Source organism: Triturus cristatus, chromosome 5_1, assembly GCF_964204655.1.
Source record: "Triturus cristatus chromosome 5_1, aTriCri1.1, whole genome shotgun sequence".
NCBI classification, from domain to species: domain Eukaryota; kingdom Metazoa; phylum Chordata; class Amphibia; order Caudata; family Salamandridae; genus Triturus; species Triturus cristatus.
Window position 1 is genome coordinate 141,853,880 of NC_140587.1, and position 23,001 is coordinate 141,876,880.

The following is a 23,001-nucleotide window of genomic DNA, read 5'->3' on the forward strand; positions in this document are numbered from 1 at the left end:
GCAGTAAGTGCCTTACAAAGATAACAAATATTGCAATGCAATACATTATAATAAGAATAGTGGGAAACAATGTGCTTTTGAGTGGGTTGGTTTGGTCTTAGGTTTCACCACATTTCTTAAAATGTAAATGGGAGACCCCTTCAAAAGCAGCAGTGAATTACTTACGTGTGAGGCACTGGACCCCCTTGTAGTCCGAGGGGCACTGGCAGGTTTCCGGAGCGACGCATCGCCCTCCATTTGCACAAGGCAGCTCACACACAGCTGGGGGGACATAGAAAATCTTGTTAATCACTTGCATTTCGTCCCCACCCTCAGACCTACATCCACCCTCATATTCCTGGATAGAAGGTGCACGCTTCGTACAGTGGCGAGGCTGTGTAAGGTGTCAGATGGCTGCATTGCCAGGGTACCTTCAGGAGATACAGGTTGGACTTCCATTTGGTGTCATGTAAATGTCCAGCTTTACATAGTTAGGGTAAGCACCTCCATCCAAGTCACTACGGATGGTGTCTTTAGTCCTGAACTTTGCACTTAAAAATCATTGTTTTTAGGTGTGTCTATCTATTTAGGTCAATGCACGCAAAATAAGACAACAGCACCAAAAATTAATTAGACCATCAAACGAAAGTCCTGAACTGGAAACAACATCCATAATGAACTTGAGAGAGGTGGTCAGTATAGCGCTACAAGCATTTTAGTCGGTTTGACAGCAGACCTAATATGGCAGTAAGGTTTTTTCTGTCCTTCTTGGATGACCTAATTAAAGAACACTAAAGGGGCAGTCTATTGCAGAGCTAAAAAAAACTGTTCTATTTGCCCATTCTTGCATCTCTAACAATCACCAGCAGTAAGAACTCTAGAACGTTGCTTTTTTGATGATGTCAAACAAATAATTCTCAAATCCCAAGCAAACATCACCATCATACAAATGAAATGATGTCAGCTGGGGTTTTGACATCATTCATGGGATGTCCCTTCCGACATCGGAGGTCACCTGGTGAATGATGTCATAATAGGTCTCAAAGTCCGAGCCCATTAGTGTGGGGTGAAGCATACTTCGATATTTCATACAAGACCCCCATTCTGCTGCTAATAGCGTAAATAGTCATTTTGATTCAGATGTATGCAGTGCAATGGATTGGTAATCATTCTTCTAGAGCTGAGGAGGGGTTTTACTGTGCTGGTCCATGGAACTGTGCCACTCGCATTTGGCTGTGGTATATTCTCTGAATGAAAAGTCTGGCATGAAGTAAGGAATGAGGCGGGAACATCAGTTGGATTTCTATCTGTTCATCTTCTTTACTCTGATTCTCCCTTCCTTGTTCCAGTATTTGAGATGTGGCTACCTCTCAGGGCAGGGCGGAGGCTTAAGTAGGGGAGTTCTACAAATGTTTTTGAAAATCAACAAGACATTCTAAGCAAATGTAAGCCCTAAACCAGGCTAGGGAATGAATAAATAAATCCGGTATTTGTAAAGCGTGAACTAATCACCCCTAAGGGTTTCAAGCTGCTGAGGGCCGTCGAGGAGATTAAGTGAGCCATTGCCCAGAGTCACATGATGCTGAGCTGCCGCTGGTGATCGAACAGTGAGCCCAGAGCTCTCAAGTCAGCCGCTCTGGTCGCTGTGCCACACCTCTCCGGATCGGAAGAATGAAGATTACTGGGAAGTGAGGGTGTGGCTTTGGAGCCGACGGTAATGGCGGCGTCCTAGAAGAGCTTCAACTCTCGGGTCCCTAAAACCCACACATTCTGTATATCCAGCCGGCCAGTAGCAACGCAGATGCCTGCACACTAAATCGGAGAGCCGAGGGCTTTAATTCGGTGCCGGAATTAGATCAAAGGCAGCGTTGGAAGGGACCCCGGCTTGTGAGATACAGCAGGGCCCGCTGCGTGGCAAGGAGAAAATTGGGCGGAGCCGGAGTTCAGGAGCCGGGCCGGGAAGACTGGGTGAGACGACACTGCACCACTCGTCGAGGCCGGATGCTGCCGCGAGACAGACGGGCGGTCACCCCGGCGGGTAGGCGCCACACCATAGCAGGAACCCGATGGAAGGAGCGGGGACTAGGAAGGCCTCGCAGCGGTGGACAAGGCCCGGCTCCTCCTCCCGCCCTTAACCCTCCAGGGCCGACGCAGGATCGGCCAGAAGGCCCAATGAAGGTGTGCATTTGGGGCCTGCAGCGCCGGTCGGCACCCCATGGTGGTGACTGGCAGTGAATAGTGGTGGCCGGTGAGACACCGCATGAGTGCTAGACCAGGGCGGGCAATAAGGTGACCACAGGTGTTGCACCCGGACGTGGGTTCTCCAGAGAAAGAGAAAACGGGACTGCAGTTCCTACAACAGACGACATGACAGAGAGTTGGAGCCCTCAATCCCCCCATATTGGCGTCAAGATACAGAGGTAAACACCTGAATAAAGCCAAAAGGACAAGCAGGGGCGCAGACAAACAAAATGGACAAATATGCGGTACCGATCCAGGCTGCATCGTCGCAGGGTCACACGTCAGATGAACAGACGGAACCCTCATTGAGCGCGATCATGGCGGCCATTGCAGACCTAAAGGGTACGCACGACCCCAAAATAGATGCCGTAACGGTGGATGTTAACCTCCTGAGAGCAGACCTAAGGAAGATGTCGGATAAAGTAGCTGCTACAAAACAAGAGGTGACCCAACTACAGACCAGCACAAAGAGTTTGGAGGAACGGGTTCAGGCCCTCACGAAACAGCAGGACGCCATGGCAGCTAATCTGGAGGACCAGGAAGGGTGGGCACGCAGGAACAATATAAGAGTGGCGGGGGTGCCGGAAGGCATGGAGGGACCTAATGTTGACCTCTTTCTGGAGGACTTGATCCTGAACCATCTCAAACCATAGCGTCTCTCCGACTATTTTACTATTGAGCGCGCACATACGGCGTCCATCCCTAGGCCCAAACCAGGCACTCTACCAAGGACAATCATTGCTAGGATTCTCAATTTTCAGGATAGAGATGCCATCCTACAGGCGGCACATCAACACAAGGACCTGCGCCATGAAAATGCTGTGATCCTATTTTTCCCCGATTTCACACTAAATGTACAACGGCAGTGGCGTGCATTCGAAATGGTGAAAAAGGAACTGCGGGCCAAAGAACTCAGGTACTCTATGATGTTCCCAGCTAAGCTGATAGCTGAGCCCGAAGGGAAAATGTGGTTCTTCAGCTCCCCAGAGGAGGCCGGGGAGTGGCTGGAGGGATGGCGCAATGTAGGCTCAAACTCTCAATGAGGGTGATGGCAAGAACAGCACAGGACGACTAGGGAAGAATCGGACTGAGAGGAAAAGGAGCGTGGCTTGGCTTCAGAGGGAAGGAGGGTCTGGAAAATGAGACTTCGACAAGATGTTGTGTCATGGACTGTGAAGACCGGGTCATGTGGCATGGGTGATGATTGGGGGAGGGGGGAGGTGGTATGGATACGAACTTTCTAATATTGAGACTTTCGGCACAGTTCTAAATCATTAGTGTTGCTACAGAATAGAAACAAAAGTCCTGTTTTGGGGAGGGGATGGCATCCCGGGGAAGGGGCTACAGCAGCTCGGCACCGACCAACCCCATTTTAGTTACTTGTTTTGGGGTGACAGGCACTCTGCCAGTTGGGGTGGTGGGAGTTGCTATACCCACCAGCAGGGAAGCAGGGAGGGGGTTAGTTCCATTTGGGGAATGCTATGTTTATTAAGTTCTTATTGTTTTATTGTTAGTTCTTTAAAATTACAAAGTCAGTGTAGTAGGTTGATACAACTTGGTAAACAGGTGATGGGAGACTCAACACAGAAATGGCGTCTGACGGGACGGTAACACCGCAGGGTACAGGACAGAAAGCAACAGGGGGGCAATGAGAGGGGCAACAAGGGGCTACTAGTCTCTAAAAATTATGTCATGGAATGTGAATGGTCTGGGGAGCCGTATTAAATGTAGTATAGTGCTACAATATCTACATCGACACTCTCCGGGCATTGTGTTACTGCAGGAAACGCATCTCAAAGGCCATAGATACTGTGCATTAGATAGATATGGATTTAAGTTGGTCACCCATGCTGGGTACACAACTGGATCAGGAGTAGTGGGAATACTGGTCAAGACGGGTCTCCCCTTGGTAATAGACAAGATCCGGCATGATCCCCATGGAAGGTCAGTGGCCCTTGCAGGGAAATGGGAAGGACAGGCTATTAATATTGTCTCTAGTTTCATTCCGCCGGTGGTGCGGTCCGAGGTGTTCACAGGTCTGGGGACCTTGCTGGTCGATCTTCCACCTGGACTACTGGTGCAGGGCGGTGACATGAACTCTACTATTGAGCTGGGGCTTGATAGGGAAACCCTATCAACTAGAGAGTAAGGGGTGGAGCTGCTTATGTTTGTTGAAGCTGTGGGCCTAACAGATCTCTGGCAGTTGCATAACCCGGGTACTCGCCAGTAGACCTTCTATTCAGCTGCCCATTGCAGTTACTCATGGCTAGACCACATACTGACACACAGTGGTGGGGAAGCATGGTTTTCTAATGTACGAATTGGTCCCCGAGGTATCTCGGACCACTCCCCGGTGGAGGTAATGTTGAGGTGACCGACTCGGACACACACTCTCCCACCCAGGCTGAATTCACGGTTCTTTAAGAATAAGGAAAATACTCAAAAAGTCAGGGAACGGGCACAACTCTACTTCCAGGAAAACTAGGGGAAGGTTGAGGCGGCCTGTACTCTGTGCGAAGCATTTAAACCAGTTAAAAAGGGACATGTCCAGGCCTGCATGGGAGGTAATAACAAAGAAAAAAGACTGCAGTGGGACAGACTGGAGGCGACAGTAATAGAGATGGAGGCAAGCTTTCTGGAGGGTGGGAGGACTGACCAGGATTTAGCGCACCGTTTAGAACTCAAGCGGCAGAAACTGCAAGACCTGGCGAATAATGCTGCGAGATGGGCAGCGCTGGCAACGCAGAGACGAATATATTACCTGGGAGATAAAGCTAATAAAATGATTACCGGATTAGAAAAGAGAGACAGGTAGAGGAGCTGGGTGGCAGAGATACATGACAAAAGCGGACACACGTACACTACAGGGGAGGACATTACACAGGTTTTTGCAGATTATTATGAGGAGATATGTGAGTCCAACCCCATCAGGACAGAGACAGACTGTAGTGAACTGTTAGAGGAAATGAGACTGCTGGTGTTGTCCGAGAAAGATAGAGAAAATATCGAGAAGGACATAACGACTGATGAAATAATAGGCGCCATACAGGATCTGCAGGCAGGGAAAGCACCGGGACCAAATGGTTTGCCTGTGGAGCTCTTTAAATGCATGGCGAGTATAGTGGCCCCATATCTTCCAGGTATGTTTAATGAAGCAAGAGAGAAGGGGTGTCTCCCAACAGATCAGCGAACTACATCAAAAGTTGTAATCCCAAAGCCGAGCAAGCCAGCTGATCAGTGTGGTTCTTACCGGCCGATATCCTTCATGAACATGGAGGTTAAAATACTGGCTATGGTCTTGGTGCATCGTCTCCTAGGACCAATCACGACGTTGATACACCCAGACCAATGTGGCTTTATGCCCCGCCGAAGCACTAGGCTTAATATTCGACGACTATACAGGGTGATGCATCTAGTAAAAACGAATTCAGGGGTGGAGGAGGCACTACTGTCCCTTGACGCCCGTATGGCGTTCGACAGTATAGAGTGGCACTATCTGTTCGAGGTTCTGAAGCGGTTCAGGTTTGGCCCCCAATTCCAATACTGGCTTAGCTGCTATATAAAAATCCCTTGGCCAGGGTTCGAGTGAACCGTTCAGTGTCCCGCTCCTTTGCTCTTCATAAGGGAACAAGACAGGGGTGCCGTCTTTCTCCGATTTTATTTGCACCAGCGCTCGAACCGCTTGCGGCATGGGCGAGGGGAGTCCCGGTGATCTCAGGCATCTACAGGGAGAGAACATCATTATATGCTGACGATGTCCTTCTGTACGCGACGCGACTGTGGTTCACAGTAAACAGGCTACTACAGATCTTTACGTTATTTGAGGGGTGCTCAGGGTACCAGATTAACTGGGATAAGTCACTCCTGTACATGTTATCAAACGGACCACCACCGCTACTCGGTGCAGAAACCAAACTGTAGGTTAGAGATAGCTTTAAATATCTGGGCATACAGATAGCCAAAACAGACGCGGAATTTCTGAGGGGGAATTTACAGCCACAGCTGGAACGTTTAAGGAGGGATGTCGCCCACTGGAGGACTCTGCCGATATACCTTATGGGAAGAGCAGTTCTCTTCAAAATGATGTCGCTATCAAGAATATTGTATATCTTACAGAACACCCCTTGTCCAATACCAGACAAATTCTTTAGAGACGTGGCTAGTGAACTGAGGACGCTACTGTGGGAGGGGGTTCAAGGATCGCATTGGCTAAGCTAAAGAGGGGAGTGTATGAAGGTGGTTCAGCCATTCTGGACCTTCAAAAATACTACTGGACTTCACATCTAATGGTAATCAATGACTGGGTATTTACGGATAGAAGCGACCCGGCATATCGGGTGGATCATTGGGCAATGGGGGCCAGAGGATATTTAGGTGCACTGTATGGCCGAGAGAGAAAAGAAAGCATGCCACCACATACACAGATCGTACTAAATGTGTGGACGAGAGCCAATACATTTCTGGGCCGGGGTGACAGATTGACGGAACAGACCCCTCTGTGGGACAGTGATATGCTACAAGAGGTGGGCAGACTGCAGGGTTTCGGTAAGTGGAAACTGATAGACATAGCACGTCTGGATGATGTGTGACGGGGACAGCCCATAATCCCGTTCCCCGAACTACAAAAAGAGTATCAACTAGTGGACACAGAACAGTATCGGTACTTGCAACTGAGACACGCATTACCCAGGTACCTCAAGGAGGGTGAGCAGATCCCTGAATATAGCCCGTTGGGGGACAGATTAGTACTAGATCCAATTCCAGAAAAGGCACTGTCCTACACATATAGGAAGATAATCAATAACTCCCCGGATCTTCTCACAAAGCTATGGGAGGCATGGGAGTCTGACGTGGGCTTGTTGGAAGACGATGATTGGGTGAAAGCTGTGCAAAGCCCTAGAGAAGTAGCAATTAGGGCGAGATTCCGGCTCCTTCAGCTGAGAATCCTGCATAGGTCTTACTCCACTAGCACGCTCATGTTTAAGTTGGGGCGCACACTCACAAAGGATTGTCAGAGGGGATGTAAACAGAGGAGTACCTTCTTCCATATCCTTTGGGAATGCCCGATTATACAGCGGTTTTGGGGGAAGGTGACGCGGATACTGTCAAAGGTTATCGGGCAGGAAGTTCTGCGGAAGCTAGGTGGCATGTGCTATGCGTATCTGGGGAACAGACCTGGCCTAAGTATCAAACAATTTGTCTGCAAGTGGCTGCAATGGTGGCCAAGAGGAATATTGCCAGGGCATGGGGGGGCCACTCAACCGCCGTCAGTGGCACGATGGAAGATGGACATGGATTGGTGCTGCACAGCTGAGAAGACAATATATGAGAGTAGAGGCTGCCCCAAGAAATGGAAAAAAGTGTGGCACCAGTGGGAAGTGTACAGGGACATCTGAGGAATATCTGATTGCTAAGGCGGGAGGGGGTGGAAGACTAGGGGTAGATCGGGTGGTGGTCCTGCTAGAACTGTTGGTTAATTCACAAACGTCAATATACCAGAGAAGCGTGAAATATGATGACATCTATGTATTATCAACCAGTGATTGTTGCAATACTATATACTAATACAGACGGCGGTTTAATAAAACGTTTTAATCCACTGATTACATTGTGGTACAAAAGCACATTCTCATGTTCCCTTAGTCCTACAGCCTCTCATTTCCCCCTGTCTACTTTTTTAAAAATGAGAATTTTTCCTGTTGAAAATTGACAATCTTTATTGCAGTATGAATCATCGAATGTACCTGGTGAGTCAGCAGAGTCATGTCTGGTGAGTCTGTCCAATCACATGCCGCACTCAGGAAGTGCTCCAGTCACAAAGAGCGAACAACAAGGTGATGGATGGAATGCTTGAATCAATATCAGCCACTGGCAATCACTCGGGCTTCATTCCAGTCCATTCTTTTTCGCCCACTATTCAATTCTAGCCAAAGGCCATTTTACACAAATCAGTACAGACTCTACTCATCAAAGGCCAGTCTTGGGTTGCTTGTATTCCAGTTCATGGCGGTCTGGGCCTGGAAGTCATTGCAGCAGAGTAAAGACGGATTTGTATATGGCTGGGTTCAAATTGAGAGGGTACTCTGGAATCTCGGGTCCCTAAAACCCATACATTCTGTATATCCAGCCGGCCAGTAGCAACGCAGATGCCTGCACACTAAATCGGAGAGCCGAGGGCTTTAATTCGGTGCCGGAATTAGATCAAAGGCAGCGTTGGAAGGGACCCCGGCTTGTGAGATACAGCAGGGCCCGCTGCGTGGCAAGGAGAAAATTGGGCGGAGCCGGAGTTCAGGAGCCGGGCCGGGAAGACTGGGTGAGACGACACTGCACCACTCGTCGAGGCCGGATGCTGCAGCGAGACAGACGGGCGGTCACCCCGGCGGGTAGGCGCCACACCATAGCAGGAACCCGATGGAAGGAGCGGGGACTAGGAAGGCCTCGCAGCGGTGGACAAGGCCCGGCTCCTCCTCCCGCCCTTAACCCTCCAGGGCCGACGCAGGATCGGCCAGAAGGCCCAATGAAGGTGTGCATTTGGGGCCTGCAGCGCCGGTCGGCACCCCATGGTGGTGACTGGCAGTGAATAGTGGTGGCCGGTGAGACACCACATGTGTGCTAGACCAGGGCGGGCAATAAGGTGACCACAGGTGTTGCACCCGGACGTGGGTTCTCCAGAGAAAGAGAAAACGGGACTGCAGTTCCTACAACAGAGGACATGACAGAGAGTTGGAGCCCTCAATCCCCCCATATTGGCGTCAAGATACAGAGGTAAACACCTGAATAAAGCCAAAAGGACAAGCAGGGGCGCAGACAAACAAAATGGACAAATATGCGGTACCGATCCAGGCTGCATCGTCGCAGGGTCACACGTCAGATGAACAGACGGAACCCTCATTGAGCGCGATCATGGCGGCCATTGCAGACCTAAAGGGTACGCACGACCCCAAAATAGATGCCGTAACGGTGGATGTTAACCTCCTGAGAGCAGACCTAAGGAAGATGTCGGATAAAGTAGCTGCTACAAAACAAGAGGTGACCCAACTACAGACCAGCACAAAGAGTTTGGAGGAACGGGTTCAGGCCCTCACGAAACAGCAGGACGCCATGGCAGCTAATCTGGAGGACCAGGAAGGGTGGGTACGCAGGAACAATATAAGAGTGGTGGGGGTGCCGGAAGGCATGGAGGGACCTAATGTTGACCTCTTTCTGGAGGACTTGATCCTGAACCATCTCAAACCATAGCGTCTCTCCGACTATTTTACTATTGAGCGCGCACATACGGCGTCCATCCCTAGGCCCAAACCAGGCACTCTACCAAGGACAATCATTGCTAGGATTCTCAATTTTCAGGATAGAGATGCCATCCTACAGGTGGCACATCAACACAAGGACCTGCACCATGAAAATGCTGTGATCCTATTTTTCCCCGATTTCACACTAAATGTACAACGGCAGTGGCGTGCATTCGAAATGGTGAAAAAGGAACTGCGGGCCAAAGAACTCAGGTACTCTACGATGTTCCCAGCTAAGCTGATAGCTGAGCCCGAAGGGAAAATGTGGTTCTTCAGCTCCCCAGAGGAGGCCGGGGAGTGGCTGGAGGGATGGCGCAATGTAGGCTCAAACTCTCAATGAGGGTGATGGCAAGAACAGCATAGGACGACTAGGGAAGAATCGGACTAAGAGGAAAAGGAGCGCGGCTTGGCTTCAGAGGGAAGGAGGGTCTAGAAAATGAGACTTCGACAAGATGTTGTGTCATGGACTGTGAAGACCGGGTCATGTGGCATGGGTGATGATTGGGGGAGGGGGGAGGTGGTATGGATACGAACTTTCTAATATTGAGACTTTCGGCACAGTTCTAAATCATTAGTGTTGCTACAGAATAGAAACAAAAGTCCTGTTTTGGGGAGGGGATGGCATCCCGGGGAAGGGGCTACAGCAGCTCGGCACCGACCAACCCCATTTTAGTTACTTGTTTTGGGGTGATAGGCACTCTGCCAGTTGGGGTGGTGGGAGTTGCTATACCCACCAGCAGGGAAGCAGGGAGGGGGTTAGTTCCATTTGGGGAATGCTATGTTTATTAAGTTCTTATTGTTTTATTGTTAGTTCTTTAAAATTGCAAAGTCAGTGGAGTAGGTTGATACAACTTGGTAAACAGGTGATGGGAGACTCAACACAGAAATGGCGTCTGACGGGACGGTAACACCGCAGGGTACAGGACAGAAAGCAACAGGGGGGCAATGAGAGGGGCAACAAGGGGCTACTAGTCTCTAAAAATTATGTCATGGAATGTGAATGGTCTGGGGAGTCGTATTAAATGTAGTATAGTGCTACAATATCTACATCGACACTCTCCGGGCATTGTGTTACTGCAGGAAACGCATCTCAAAGGCCATAGATACTGTGCATTAGATAGATATGGATTTAAGTTGGTCACCCATGCTGGGTATACAACTGGATTAAGAGGAGTGGGAATACTGGTCAAGACGGGTCTCCCCTTGGTAATAGACAAGATCCGGCATGATCCCCATGGAAGGTCAGTGGCCCTTGCAGGGAAATGGGAAGGACAGGCTATTAATATTTTCTCTAGTTTCATTCCGCCGGTGGTGCTGTCCGAGGCGTTCACAGGTCTGGGGACCTTGCTGGTCGATCTTCCACCTGGACTACTGGTGCTGGGCGGTGACATGAACTCTACTATTGAGCTGGGGCTTGATAGGGAAACCCTATCAACTAGAGAGTAAGGGGTGGAGCTGCTAATGTTTGTTGAAGCTGTGGGCCTAACAGATCTCTGGCAGTTGCATAACCCGGGTACTCGCCAGTAGACCTTCTATTCAGCTGCCCATTGCAGTTACTCATGGCTAGACCACATACTGACACACAGTGGTGGGGAAGCATGGTTTTCTAATGTACGAATTGGTCCCCGAGGTATCTCGGACCACTCCCCGGTGGAGGTAATGTTGAGGTGACCGACTCGGACACACACTCTCCCACCCAGGCTGAATTCACGGTTCTTTAAGAATAAGGAAAATACTCAAAAAGTCAGGGAACGGGCACAACTCTACTTCCAGGAAAACTAGGGGAAGGTTGAGGCGGCCTGTACTCTGTGCGAAGCATTTAAACCAGTTAAAAAGGGACATGTCCAGGCCTGCATGGGAGGTAGTAACAAAGAAAAAAGACTGCAGTGGGACAGACTGGAGGCGACAGTAATAGAGATGGAGGCAAGCTTTCTGGAGGGTGGGAGGACTGACCAGGATTTAGCGCACCGTTTAGAACTCAAGCGGCAGAAACTGCAAGACCTGGCGAATAATGCTGCGAGATGGGCAGCGCTGGCAACGCAGAGACGAATATATTACCTGGGAGATAAAGCTAATAAAATGATTACCGGATTAGAAAAGAGAGACAGGGAGAGGAGCTGGGTGGCAGAAATACATGACAAAAGCGGACACACGTACACTACAGGGGAGGACATTACACAGGTTTTTGCAGATTATTACGAGGAGATATGTGAGTCCAACCCCGTCAGGACAGAGACAGACTGTAGTGAACTGTTAGAGGAAATGAGACTGCTGGTGTTGTCCGAGGAAGATAGAGAAAATATCGAGAAGGACATAACGGCTGACGAAATATTAGGCGCCATACAGGATCTGCAGGCAGGGAAAGCACCGGGAACAAATGGTTTGCCTGTGGAGCTCTTTAAATGCATGGCGAGTATAGTGGCCCCATATCTTCCAGGTATGTTTAATGAAGCAAGAGAGAAGGGGTGTCTCCCAACAGATCAGCGAACTACATTAAAAGTTGTAATCCCAAAGCCGAGCAAGCCAGCTGATCAGTGTGGTTCTTACCGGCCGATATCCTTGATGAACATGGAGGTTAAAATACTGGCTATGGTCTTGGTGAATCGTCTCCTAGGACCAATCACGATGTTGATACACCCAGACCAATCTGGCTTTATGCCCCGCCGAAGCACTAGGCTTAATCTTCGACGACTATACAGGGTGATGCATCTAGTAAAAACGAATTCAGGGGTGGAGGAGGCACTACTGTCCCTTGACGCCCGTATGGCGTTCGACAGTATAGAGTGGCACTATCTGTTCGAGGTTCTGAAGCGGTTCAGGTTTGGCCCCCAATTCCAATACTGGCTTAGCTGCTATATAAAAATCCCTTGGCCAGGGTTCGAGTGAACCGTTCAGTGTCCCGCTCCTTTGCTCTTCATAAGGGAACAAGACAGGGGTGCCGTCTTTCTCCGATTTTATTTGCACCAGCGCTCGAACCGCTTGCGGCATGGGCGAGGGGAGTCCCGGTGATCTCAGGCATCTACAGGGAGAGAATATCATTATATGCTGACGATGTCCTTCTGTACGCGACGCGACTGCGGTTCACAGTAAACAGGCTACTACAGATTTTTAAGTTATTTGAGGGGTGCTCAGGGTACCAGATTAACTGGGATAAGTCACTCCTGTACATGTTATCAAACGGACCACCACCGCTACTCGGTGCAGAAACCAAACTGTAGGTTAGAGATAGCTTTAAATATCTGGGCATACAGATAGCCAAAACAGACGCGGAATTTCTGAGGGGGAATTTACAGCCACAGCTGGAACGTTTAAGGAGGGATGTCGCCCACTGGAGGACTCTGCCGATATCCCTTATGGGAAGAGCAGTTCTCTTCAAAATGATGTCGCTATCAAGAATATTGTATATCTTACAGAACACCCCTTGTCCAATACCCGACAAATTCTTTAGAGACGTGGCTAGTGAACTGAGGACGCTACTGTGGGAGGGGGTGCAAGGATCGCATTGGCTAAGCTAAAGAGGGGAGTGTATGAAGGTGGTTCAGCCATTCTGGACCTTCAAAAATACTACTGGGCTTCACATCTAATGGTAATCAATGACTGGGTATTTACGGATAGAAGCGACCCGGCATATCGGGTGGATCATTGGGCAATGGGGGCCAGAGGATATTTAGGTGCACTGTATGGCCGAGAGAGAAAAGAAAGCATGCCACCACATACACAGATCGTACTAAATGTGTGGACGAGAGCCAATACATTTCTGGGCTGGGGTGACATATTGACGGAACAGACCCCTCTGTGGGACAGTGATATGCTACAAGAGGTGGGCAGACTGCAGGGTTTCGGTAAGTGGAAACTGATAGACATAGCACGTCTGGATGATGTGTGACGGGGACAGCCCATAATCCCGTTCCCCGAACTACAAAAAGAGTATCAACTAGTGGACACAGAACAGTATAGGTACTTGCAACTGAGACACGCATTACCCAGGTACCTCAAGGAGGGTGAGCAGATCCCTGAATAGAGCCCGTTGGGGGACAGATTAGTACTAGATCCAATTCCAGAAAAGGCACTGTCCTACACATATAGGAAGATAATCAATAACTCCCTGGATCTTCTCACAAAGCTATGGGAGGCATGGGAGTCTGACGTGGGCTTGTTGGAAGACGATGATTGGGTGAAAGCTGTGCAAAGCCCTAGAGAAGTAGCAATTAGGGCGAGATTCCGGCTCCTTCAGCTGAGAATCCTGCATAGGTCTTACTCCACTAGCACGCTCATGTTTAAGTTGGGGCGCACACTCACGAAGGATTGTCAGAGGGGATGTAAACAGAGGAGTACCTTCTTCCATATCCTTTGGGAATGCCCGATTATACAGCGGTTTTGGGGGAAGGTGACGCGGATACTGTCAAATGTTATCGGGCATGAAGTTCTGCGGAAGCTAGGTGGCATGTGCTATGCGTATCTGGGGAACAGACCTGGCCTAAGTATCAAACAATTTGGCTGCAAGTGGCTGCAATGGTGGCCAAGAGGAATATTGCCAGGGCATGGGGGGCCCACTCAACCGCCGTCAGTGGCACGATGGAAGATGGACATGGATTGGTGCTGCACAGCTGAGAAGACAATATATGAGAGTAGAGGCTGCCCCAAGAAATGGAAAAAAGTGTGGCACCAGTGGGAAGTGTACAGGGACATCTGAGGAATATCTGATTGCTAAGGCGGGAGGGGGTGGAAGACTAGGGGTAGGTCGGGTGGTGGTCCTGCTAGAACTGTTGGTTAATTCACAAACGTCAATATACCAGAAAAGCGTGAAATATGATGACATCTATGTATTATCAACCAGTGATTGCTGCAATGCTATATACTAATACAGACGGCGGTTTAATAAAACGTTTTAATCCACTGATTACATTGTGGTACAAAAGCACATTCTCATGTTCCCTTAGTCCTACAGCCTCTCATTTCCCCCTGTCTACTTTTTTAAAAATGAGAATTTTTCCTGTTGAAAATTGACAATCTTTATTGCAGTATGAATCATCGGATGTACCTGGTGAGTCAGCAGAGTCATGTCTGGTGAGTCTGTCCAATCACATGCCGCACTCAGGAAGTGCTCCAGTCACAAAGAGCGAACAACAAGGTGATGGATGGAATGCTTGAACCAATATCAGCCACTGGCAATCACTCGGGCTTCATTCCAGTCCATTCTTTTTCGCCCACTAATTAATTCTAGCCAAAGGCCATCTTACACAAATCAGTACAGACTCTACTCATCAAAGGCCAGTCTTGGGTTGCTTGTATTCCAGTTCATGGCGGTCTGGGCCTGGAAGTCATTGCAGCAGAGTAAAGACGGATTTGCATATGGCTGGGTTCAAATTGAGGGGGTACTCTGGAATGTGATGAGGTCGCGAGTAATTACCGGTGGCTGAAATTAATTCAAGCATTCCATCCATGACTTTTTTGTATACTCCATTCACAAAGTGGGGCAAGCAGGTTACTGGCCAGCTTTAGTAAAGTCCATTTCTTACTTTGAAATTTTGGTGACATTCAAATAGTCTAAGGGTGCAATATAAATGCTAATAACATGCCACAGTTTTTATCAATGCAGACCTTCCAGTCAGTTGGCACCGAATGCTATTGTAGTGTGTAATCTTTTAATAATGGTCTGGTGACATCAAAGCTTGAAGACTCCAATAACGGACAGATGACTGAATGAAGAATTTGCCACGACGCAAGTAAATTAGCATTTTAGCGCTCCACCTCTGTATTAGATGCTGGCCGGATCACCCATATGAGTTTTGTTTGGGAGTTCAGGTTTCTTGACCTCAAGCTCGATAGGGGGAGTTTGTAAATGGATTACCAGGTATCCCGATTGCTCTGAAGGTCTGCAATGTTGGAGGGTCATTGGCATATACACCCTCCTGGGCACTTATGAGATAGTCTTACCTGTTTGGCAGCCAGGACCGGTCCAGCCAGTAGGGCAGAGGCAGGTGTTGGACCGCATGCATGTCCCGCCGTGAGCACAGGGTGGGGCACACATCGCTAAAGAGATAAAGAAAGAGATATGGCAATGTCACTGTATAGTATGTTGAATCCAGCATCAATCCAGAGCTTTCCAGCATTGTGCACTTTGCACAGGTGACCTCAGGAGTCCACAGAATACAATGGCACTGGCACCCACTGGAACTTGAAAAAGTAATATATTCCTCCCATACCACCATAGAGCTGTTTACAATACCTGCCTAGTGGACATGTCAAAGGGACTGTGTTCCTTCTACTCAAAGTCAAGTGTGCAGCAACACAGAGAACTGTCTTTGAGGTGCAAAAGTGCCATTTCAGCCTTTTCTCAGTTGCTGCTAACTTGCCAAGCTAAAATGCAGGTCTAAGTGGTATGCAGCTGAAATGTAATTTATTTCTCCCTAGGGGGAATTAGTGTAGGCAAGACTGGCAATGCTTGGATTTGGTTTAGTGACAAGCTGAGATGGCTCTGATAACTAGATTGAACAGGTGCCAAAGTAGGGAAGGCCTGACACATACATTGTACGCAAGCGTGGCGCTTGCTCTCCTGCCAAGAACCAGCAACTACCTACATCTAATCACAGCTAAGAACTAACAATGTCAATCACGGTGAAACAAATCCTCACAGCCAAGCCATAAAGCTCCCTCCTCATCTGTAGATTCTCTACATCTAGCAAGACAAACCATATCTTTGTCTGACTGTCATCTTAGCACCTTTAGCTTGGGAGGACATGCAGTGGATTCTTGGGTTTCCTGTATTGAGTTGAGTGATGAAAAATCAAGAAATTCATCTCAGCGCCAGGACCCAGCATTCTCCTAGATTACAGGGAATAGGTTTAAACTGAAAACAAGACTGCATAAATATGAGCAATTTTTTACACAAAAGTGTAAATTGGTGCAAAAACTTGGTATAAACCTGGTGCAAACATCATTTTCCCCGGGCAGGCTCTTACATTTATGAAGACTGCAAACTAAAGTAGGTCAATAGAATTTGTAGAAGCAAATCTATCTAAAAACTATGAATAGTTGCAGAATGAGCCGGCATGTCAATTATGATGCAATTTGCTTAAAAAGGCAGCTGCTTAAGGAGGCGGCAATCAGACACTTAACTTTTCACTCAGTGGACAAGAGTCTTGTCCAGTCATGTTGTCCCCACTGTTTTCATTAAACTTTCAAGAATGAGCATAATACTCTTTATGGTAAAACACTTTTTAACACCATTGGGCACTGAGATTTGTGTAGCATGGACAATCAAGCAGAATACTGAGGGAGAAAGAGGCAGTCATTCACACAAAACAAAAAGCTTCAGAGGGCTGGAGAGAAGCTGTCAAAACCGTTAGGTCCTCCCCACAGCACCACAGGCCCTATTTAACAATTTTGGGGAGAGGATGCAGCCTAACGGCTAGGGCGGTCAATCTCAAATCTGGAGAACCAGATTCGAGTCTCGGCAATGACGCTCAACATCCTGTGATTCTGGGCAAATCACTTAATCTCCCCGTGCCTAACAAAATATGTATGCGTCCTTCTGTAATGCAACTGGTGCTCATGTAAAGCGCCTTGATTCCTGATACATTAGGGTCAAGTTTGCGCTATATAAAACCACAAGAAAAAAAAAAAACAACCCAGTAGATTGAAATATTTTAAAAGCAGTGTTAGTAGATCCAGTTCTGGAAACCTTCGTCTGAACGTGTTTCCTACCTGAGCAGCCCGGGCCTGGATACCCAGCGGGACAATCACACGTATCGGGTGCCACGCAGACTCCGTAGTTTTGGCAGGGAGGGTTACACACAGCTGGAAGAAACGAACCACAAAAAGTTAATGCACCTGTGGTAATTTCTGGATGATGCAAGCATTAACCCCTGTACATCCCTGCCCCCAGTGAGATTCTAAACAAGCACATGAATATTCACATCTCCAAAAGAAGTTCCAATTGTCCTGGAGAAGTTCTAAATATTCCATAGAACACATAACATGCCCAAAGTAAGGGCCTAGTTTAGAGTTTGGTGGATCGGGTTACTCTGTCACAAACATGATGGATATCTCGTCCACCGTATTACAAGTCTATTATATCCTATGGCATGTGTGATACAGAGGATGGGATATCGGTCACGTTTGTGATGGAGTGACCCGTCTGCCAAACTCTAAATCAGGCCCCAAGTCTCATATGTCTTGGATGGACCTAAATGTCCTCCTTGAAAGACAATTACACTTTGGAAAAGCTCAACATTTACTAGTGAAATTTGAAATGTCCAGGAGAAGCCTTACTGCAAAGAAGAAGTAGATACAACACTCCTGCTGGAATGAAACATCCAAGGAAACTCCTCATAGTTGTGGTGCAGTGGGACGCTCCTGCAATAAAAATTCCAGAGATAGTGTGGATATCGCTGTTTTCCATGGTGCAAAACGGCGATATCCCAGATGATAGGGCCTGTGGTCTTAGCCACAGAATCCACCCCCCATGTTAAGTATGCCTTAGTCAGGAATTTAACAGACGTTAAATTCCTGCGTTAAGGCATACTTAACACAATTTAAATAATCACTACCCTTCCTTATTAATATTGCGAAGCTGCCTTCACGATATTTTCCCTGGTTGGTTTCACAGCCACACCTACTTTGCATCTCACTAGCGATACAAAGTTAGGCGTGCTGGAAATGGGCACTAAGTCAGCAAAATACACGATAGCGTGTCTTTGCTGATAAGGCGATAAAATTATCGCTGCTCTTTGGCCGAAAATGGCCGCAATAGCGGCGATAATTTTATAGTGCCGCCTTGTTAATATGCCCCATAGTTTGTACATAGAAACTGAGAAACATTCCTGCCTTGTCCTATGGCACTGAGTGAACTAAGAGGCAAGTCACTTGTCATGTGTATATGTAGCCTAGACTCTTAATATGGTTTGAGCAACATTACAGGCTATTAAATCAAAACAATAGAAGTTTTCTAAGCCTTGTTTGATCTATTCGGGGAGATGGCAGGCCTCTAGGTGAACTGGGGCAGCTACTGTATCTTCCAGTTGTGCCGGATTGAAACAGAGAACCGGGCAGTGACATCGGATGAGCGCCTCCCATGGAGTTTCAAAACCTTTCGGTATCTCGTGTGAACATTCATCACAGGGACATGGGCTTATTGGATGGTGATCACGGTAGGGCGCTGATCTCGATTCGCCAATCTATTCGCTTCATGGACCCGGCTCCCCCTATTGCCTTTGCAAAGGGCGTCGGTAGCAAAGATACTGGTTTTCCCAAAGCGCTTATATTTCTTTGCAGGTCTCCCAGTGGTACCAGCCAGATCTTTTTTCAGGACTCTATGGAGCCTAGAGTAGAAGTTTATATGAGGGACAGCTCGGAAGTGGGTCTCTATTGTCATGCTGCAGCGCCCTATGACTAAGGGGGGCTTGGGGTCCCAGATCTGGAATTGTATTTCACAGTTGCCCAACTCCAGTGGCCTATGCGATGGCTCACTGAGGTAGGAAATGCAGAGGATTGCCTGGTTAGGGCGGAACTAGGAGCCATGAGCATACTTGAATGGCTGCTCTTGCCAGGACGACCAGCTAGAGGACTGGGTAGGCTTATGCATGTGACCAAACTCATCTGGATCCGGTATGTACAGCCTCAACAAGTGCAGACCACAGAGCGAGCGCTGGTCTCCTGTGGAGCATGTCGCTATGAAAGTGCTACTAGGGATATATGATCCTACTCCTTGGCGGGAGGCCTGGATTACCCAACTGGGCGACCTTTACAGTGACGATGCTCCGTTATCCTTTTAGGGCATGCAGGCCTAGGAGCCGGTCTTTTCCTGGCACACAATGCACTACTGGCAGCGATTGGGGACACTTGGGCCCTGGAGCAAACGGAGCTGCTGCTCCAATTGGTTCTGCAGCGTCTCGACGCACGGTTCATGTTGCCAGGAGGTATCGGCATTGTACGCGGCACTGCATCGGGTTGTAAGGATTTTTTGCTTTGGCCCAAACCCAAATGGGATGATAGCCTGGGCACGGACATGACCACAAAACGGTGGACCATGGCCTTGGGCAGGGTAAGCGAATATCGCGTAATGCCCGCTTAAAGTTCACCCAGTTCAATTACTTACACCGAACCTACCTTACTCCACACCGCCTTCACAGCATATTCCCAATGGCATTTCCAGCGTGTGTCTGAGATGTGGTTGCGCTGATGCCACGTTCCTACACATAGTCTGGGAATGCCCACCACTGATGAGCACTTGGACCCAGGTAATGGAACATGTGTCCTCAATCATTCAATCAATCAGGCGTTTTATAGAGCACGGCTACTCACCTGCGAGGGTCTCAAGGCGCTATGGGGGTGGGGTCATTCGAAGAGCCAGGTCTTGAGGTCTTTCCTGACCTGGGGCAGTGTGGGGTGGTTTGCCAGAGGCGGAGGGGGAGGTCGTTTCAGGCCTTGGCTACGAGGTAGGAGAAGGACTTGCCTCCTGTTCTGATCTTGCAGATGCATAGGATGGTGGCCAGAGAGAGGTCAGCTGATCGGAGGTATCTCTTGGGTGCGTAAAAGGAGAGGCGGTCGTTAAGGTATGCTGGTCCACTGTTGTGGAGGACCTTGTAGGTGTGGGTGGGTAGCTTGAAGGTTATTCTTCTTTCACTGGGGAGCCAGTGGAGATTGCAGAGGTGTTGGGTGATGTGGTGGTGGTGGGGGATGTCTAGGACTTATCTGGCTGCGTCATTCTGGACGTTCAGGAGCTTGCAAAGTAGTTTCCTGTTGATTCCCGCGTAGAGAGCGTTTCTGTAGTCCTGCTGCTTATGAGGTCGTGTGTGACAGTTTTTCTGGATTCGGGGGGCATCCATCTGAACGTTTTTTGGAGTATGCGGAGAGTATTGAAGCAGGCCGAGGATACGGCGTTGATCTGTCAGTTCATTGTGAACGCTGAGTCTAGTATGATGCCGAGGTTTCGTGCATGGTCCGTCGGGTTGTCCTTGGTGATAGGTGTCCGTCTGCCTCCAGGGCCACTTCTGTGTCTCTTGGGAATCATGGAATGCACTAAACGCAATAAACACTACATGAAACTAGTAGATCTGGCACTGGTTCTTTTCAAGTGTTTAATGGCCATGGCCTGGAAAGCCACCCATCCTCCTACGATCATGTTCTGGCTACAGGTGACTCACAGGTGGGCCCTGGAGGAGGTGGACGCTACGACACATGACCGTGGGTTGCGAGGGGAATGAGGGGTGGCTATGCTCTGGGACACCTATATCCTCAAATTATTTGTCAGTCTGAACCTGCCCCTCACCCCCCACCCAGCAGTGAAGCTAGAAGGATTGTGCTATCGAGAAAGCCGGACTGAGCATTTAGGTGTCCCGCTCCTGTGCACACACACACTTCCTGGCCATCACTGGGGACCCTACACTCAGGAGGGATGGACTACAGTTGGGCTACTCCTATTCATACTGTTTGTCCCGGTGTCCCCCCCTGCGTGACCACACGCCTATATTTGTTTACATTTTGGCAGTGCACTCCTCCATTCGTGAGGCCACGGCCTTATTTGGCTGCACATAGCAGCGCCAGCCAGATGGTTCCTATGGTTATTGTTTAATTTTTGTTATTTCTGGTATACACATTGGCTACTCCTCCATGGTAAAGGGCGTATTATGTAGAACTGGGAAGGCATCCTATTCTTTGCATGTGTCCCTTCATCCTATATATTATTGCAGTTCCTGCTTCCACACTGTTGATCATGTATACTTGAAGGTATGGCTCTTTTTGCCCATTTGATACACATTGCCCATTATTATGCCCTGTACCATTTGTGATGCTTTATGACAAAATTCCAATAAAGAAATGTAAACAAAAAAATACAAGTTTTTGAACAGCACACATTCTGAAAGCAAGTCTTTGAAGGTGCTCTGATATGTGATTATGAACAAAAAGGAGACTCGATTCAATAAATTATTCGCTTAGGCTCACACAATTTGGTCGAACAAGGAATGATCCCAAGTTTTCCAGTTTCACAATGTGCAATTCAGCCACTATATTGGTATCTCTTTCTGGCATCAAATGTTAATGCTTTTGGCTTAATATTTAGAGATTATAGCATGGGTAATAGGCAGAATCCGCATTGAATTTTTTAGTAAGTTTACATAGTGCAAATCTTACCCAAGGACATAGCAGTCCTTCACAACAGCCACAGACTATGCTACTTGGTTTACATGGTGTACATATACTATGAGTAAGGAAAGGGGGCACTGCTGCTTCTGTAATGCTGTCAACTTTGTGTGCATAAGGAATCTGCTGGTACTGTACCTTTTGTGAACTAGGGCCTGTCTCTGCTAAGCACAGACTGCTGCAATATCTGCTTTACCTGTTCTTTGTTCAATAGTAAAGATTCTGAAAACCCTTTTCACTACACCAGAACCAATTTATTGTCTTTGCCAGTGCTTATTATCTCTTACTTCTGTCCATCTACAGTGTAAGCAGGCACCAGAAATCACAAAGAAAATGACACTTCCTTACGTTTGCACTTAGTTGCATCATCAGTGCGTACAACGAAGCCCGGGGTGCAGCTGCAGTTGAATGCCCCGGGGTGGTTCTCACAGACCTGCTCACAGCCTCCGCGAGTGAAGTCTCCACATTCATCAACATCTGTATGGAAGAAGCAGAGTGTTCAGAGGAAAAGAGGGGATCAGAGGTGCAGGGACTCCATCCATTAGTGGCATTACGATATAATAAGCATAATATGACAATTGTTGAAAGAACATAAACCCCTCTCCCTAGAACCTCAGAAGATGGTGCATTGTATGTTTATCTGCAGCAAGCCTGAGATCAGTCTTGTATAAAAAAAGGTACTTACCAGTAACAACAATTATCCAGCATTGGTGTCTTTCATACATTCACATGCTTGAATTATTCCTATCATCAGGTTGTGAATCCTCTTTTAACTTTATAGTATTAATGGCAAACATTTAATACAGCACGCAATGAAGACTCATTTTTAGGTTTCGCCTCAGACAGCGCATGCAGTATTGCGAAATCTCTTGTAAACAAAATAAAAAGCTTAAATGGGATTAGAGCCCACCTCTTACTTACCATTGCTTACCATTTCTTGGCTTTGAAGTCACTCTCATTTTATTGATTGTCACTGGTCATCTCCTCCTGCTTCCACTTTCTCTTCCTGTCTTCCATGGAGTATGGACCAAGTGCAGCTTCCTGTCTGCAGCCACTGTGGCGAAGCACTTGCAGAGGTACTTTTTTATTTTTAATATAGCAGTCCATAAGAGTGCTTGTGTTTGCAGGCCCTCTCTAACCCTCCCTTTTCCTCCCACACTCTTCTTTGTCCTTGTTGCTTGCCCTGGTCCCTCTCACCCTCTCCTGTGACCTTGTTGCTTGTCCCCACCCCCTTTCTCGACCTTGAAGCTTGCTCTGTCACTCTCACTCCCTCCTGCTTAGTCATTTGGTTGCCCCCGGCCTTCGTACCCAGGGCCACTGGAATTAGCCGGCAGGACAGCACCAAATT

The 23,001-nt window shown here is 48.1% G+C and overlaps 1 protein-coding gene across 1 annotated transcript in view; it reads right to left on the reverse strand.

Moving 5' to 3' along the window:
* LOC146830421 (uncharacterized) overlaps positions 1-23,001 on the reverse strand; it is a 197,176-nt gene that overhangs the window by 48,054 nt on the left and 126,121 nt on the right. Inside the window, exons 13-16 of the mRNA XM_085604646.1 lie at positions 22,002-22,130; positions 17,217-17,309; positions 15,447-15,542; positions 166-261 (exon numbers count right to left, since the gene is read on the reverse strand). Of these exons, the coding sequence (XP_085460772.1) occupies positions 166-261; positions 15,447-15,542; positions 17,217-17,309; positions 22,002-22,130 (414 nt within the window). The remainder of the gene's footprint in view (positions 1-165; positions 262-15,446; positions 15,543-17,216; positions 17,310-22,001; positions 22,131-23,001) is intronic.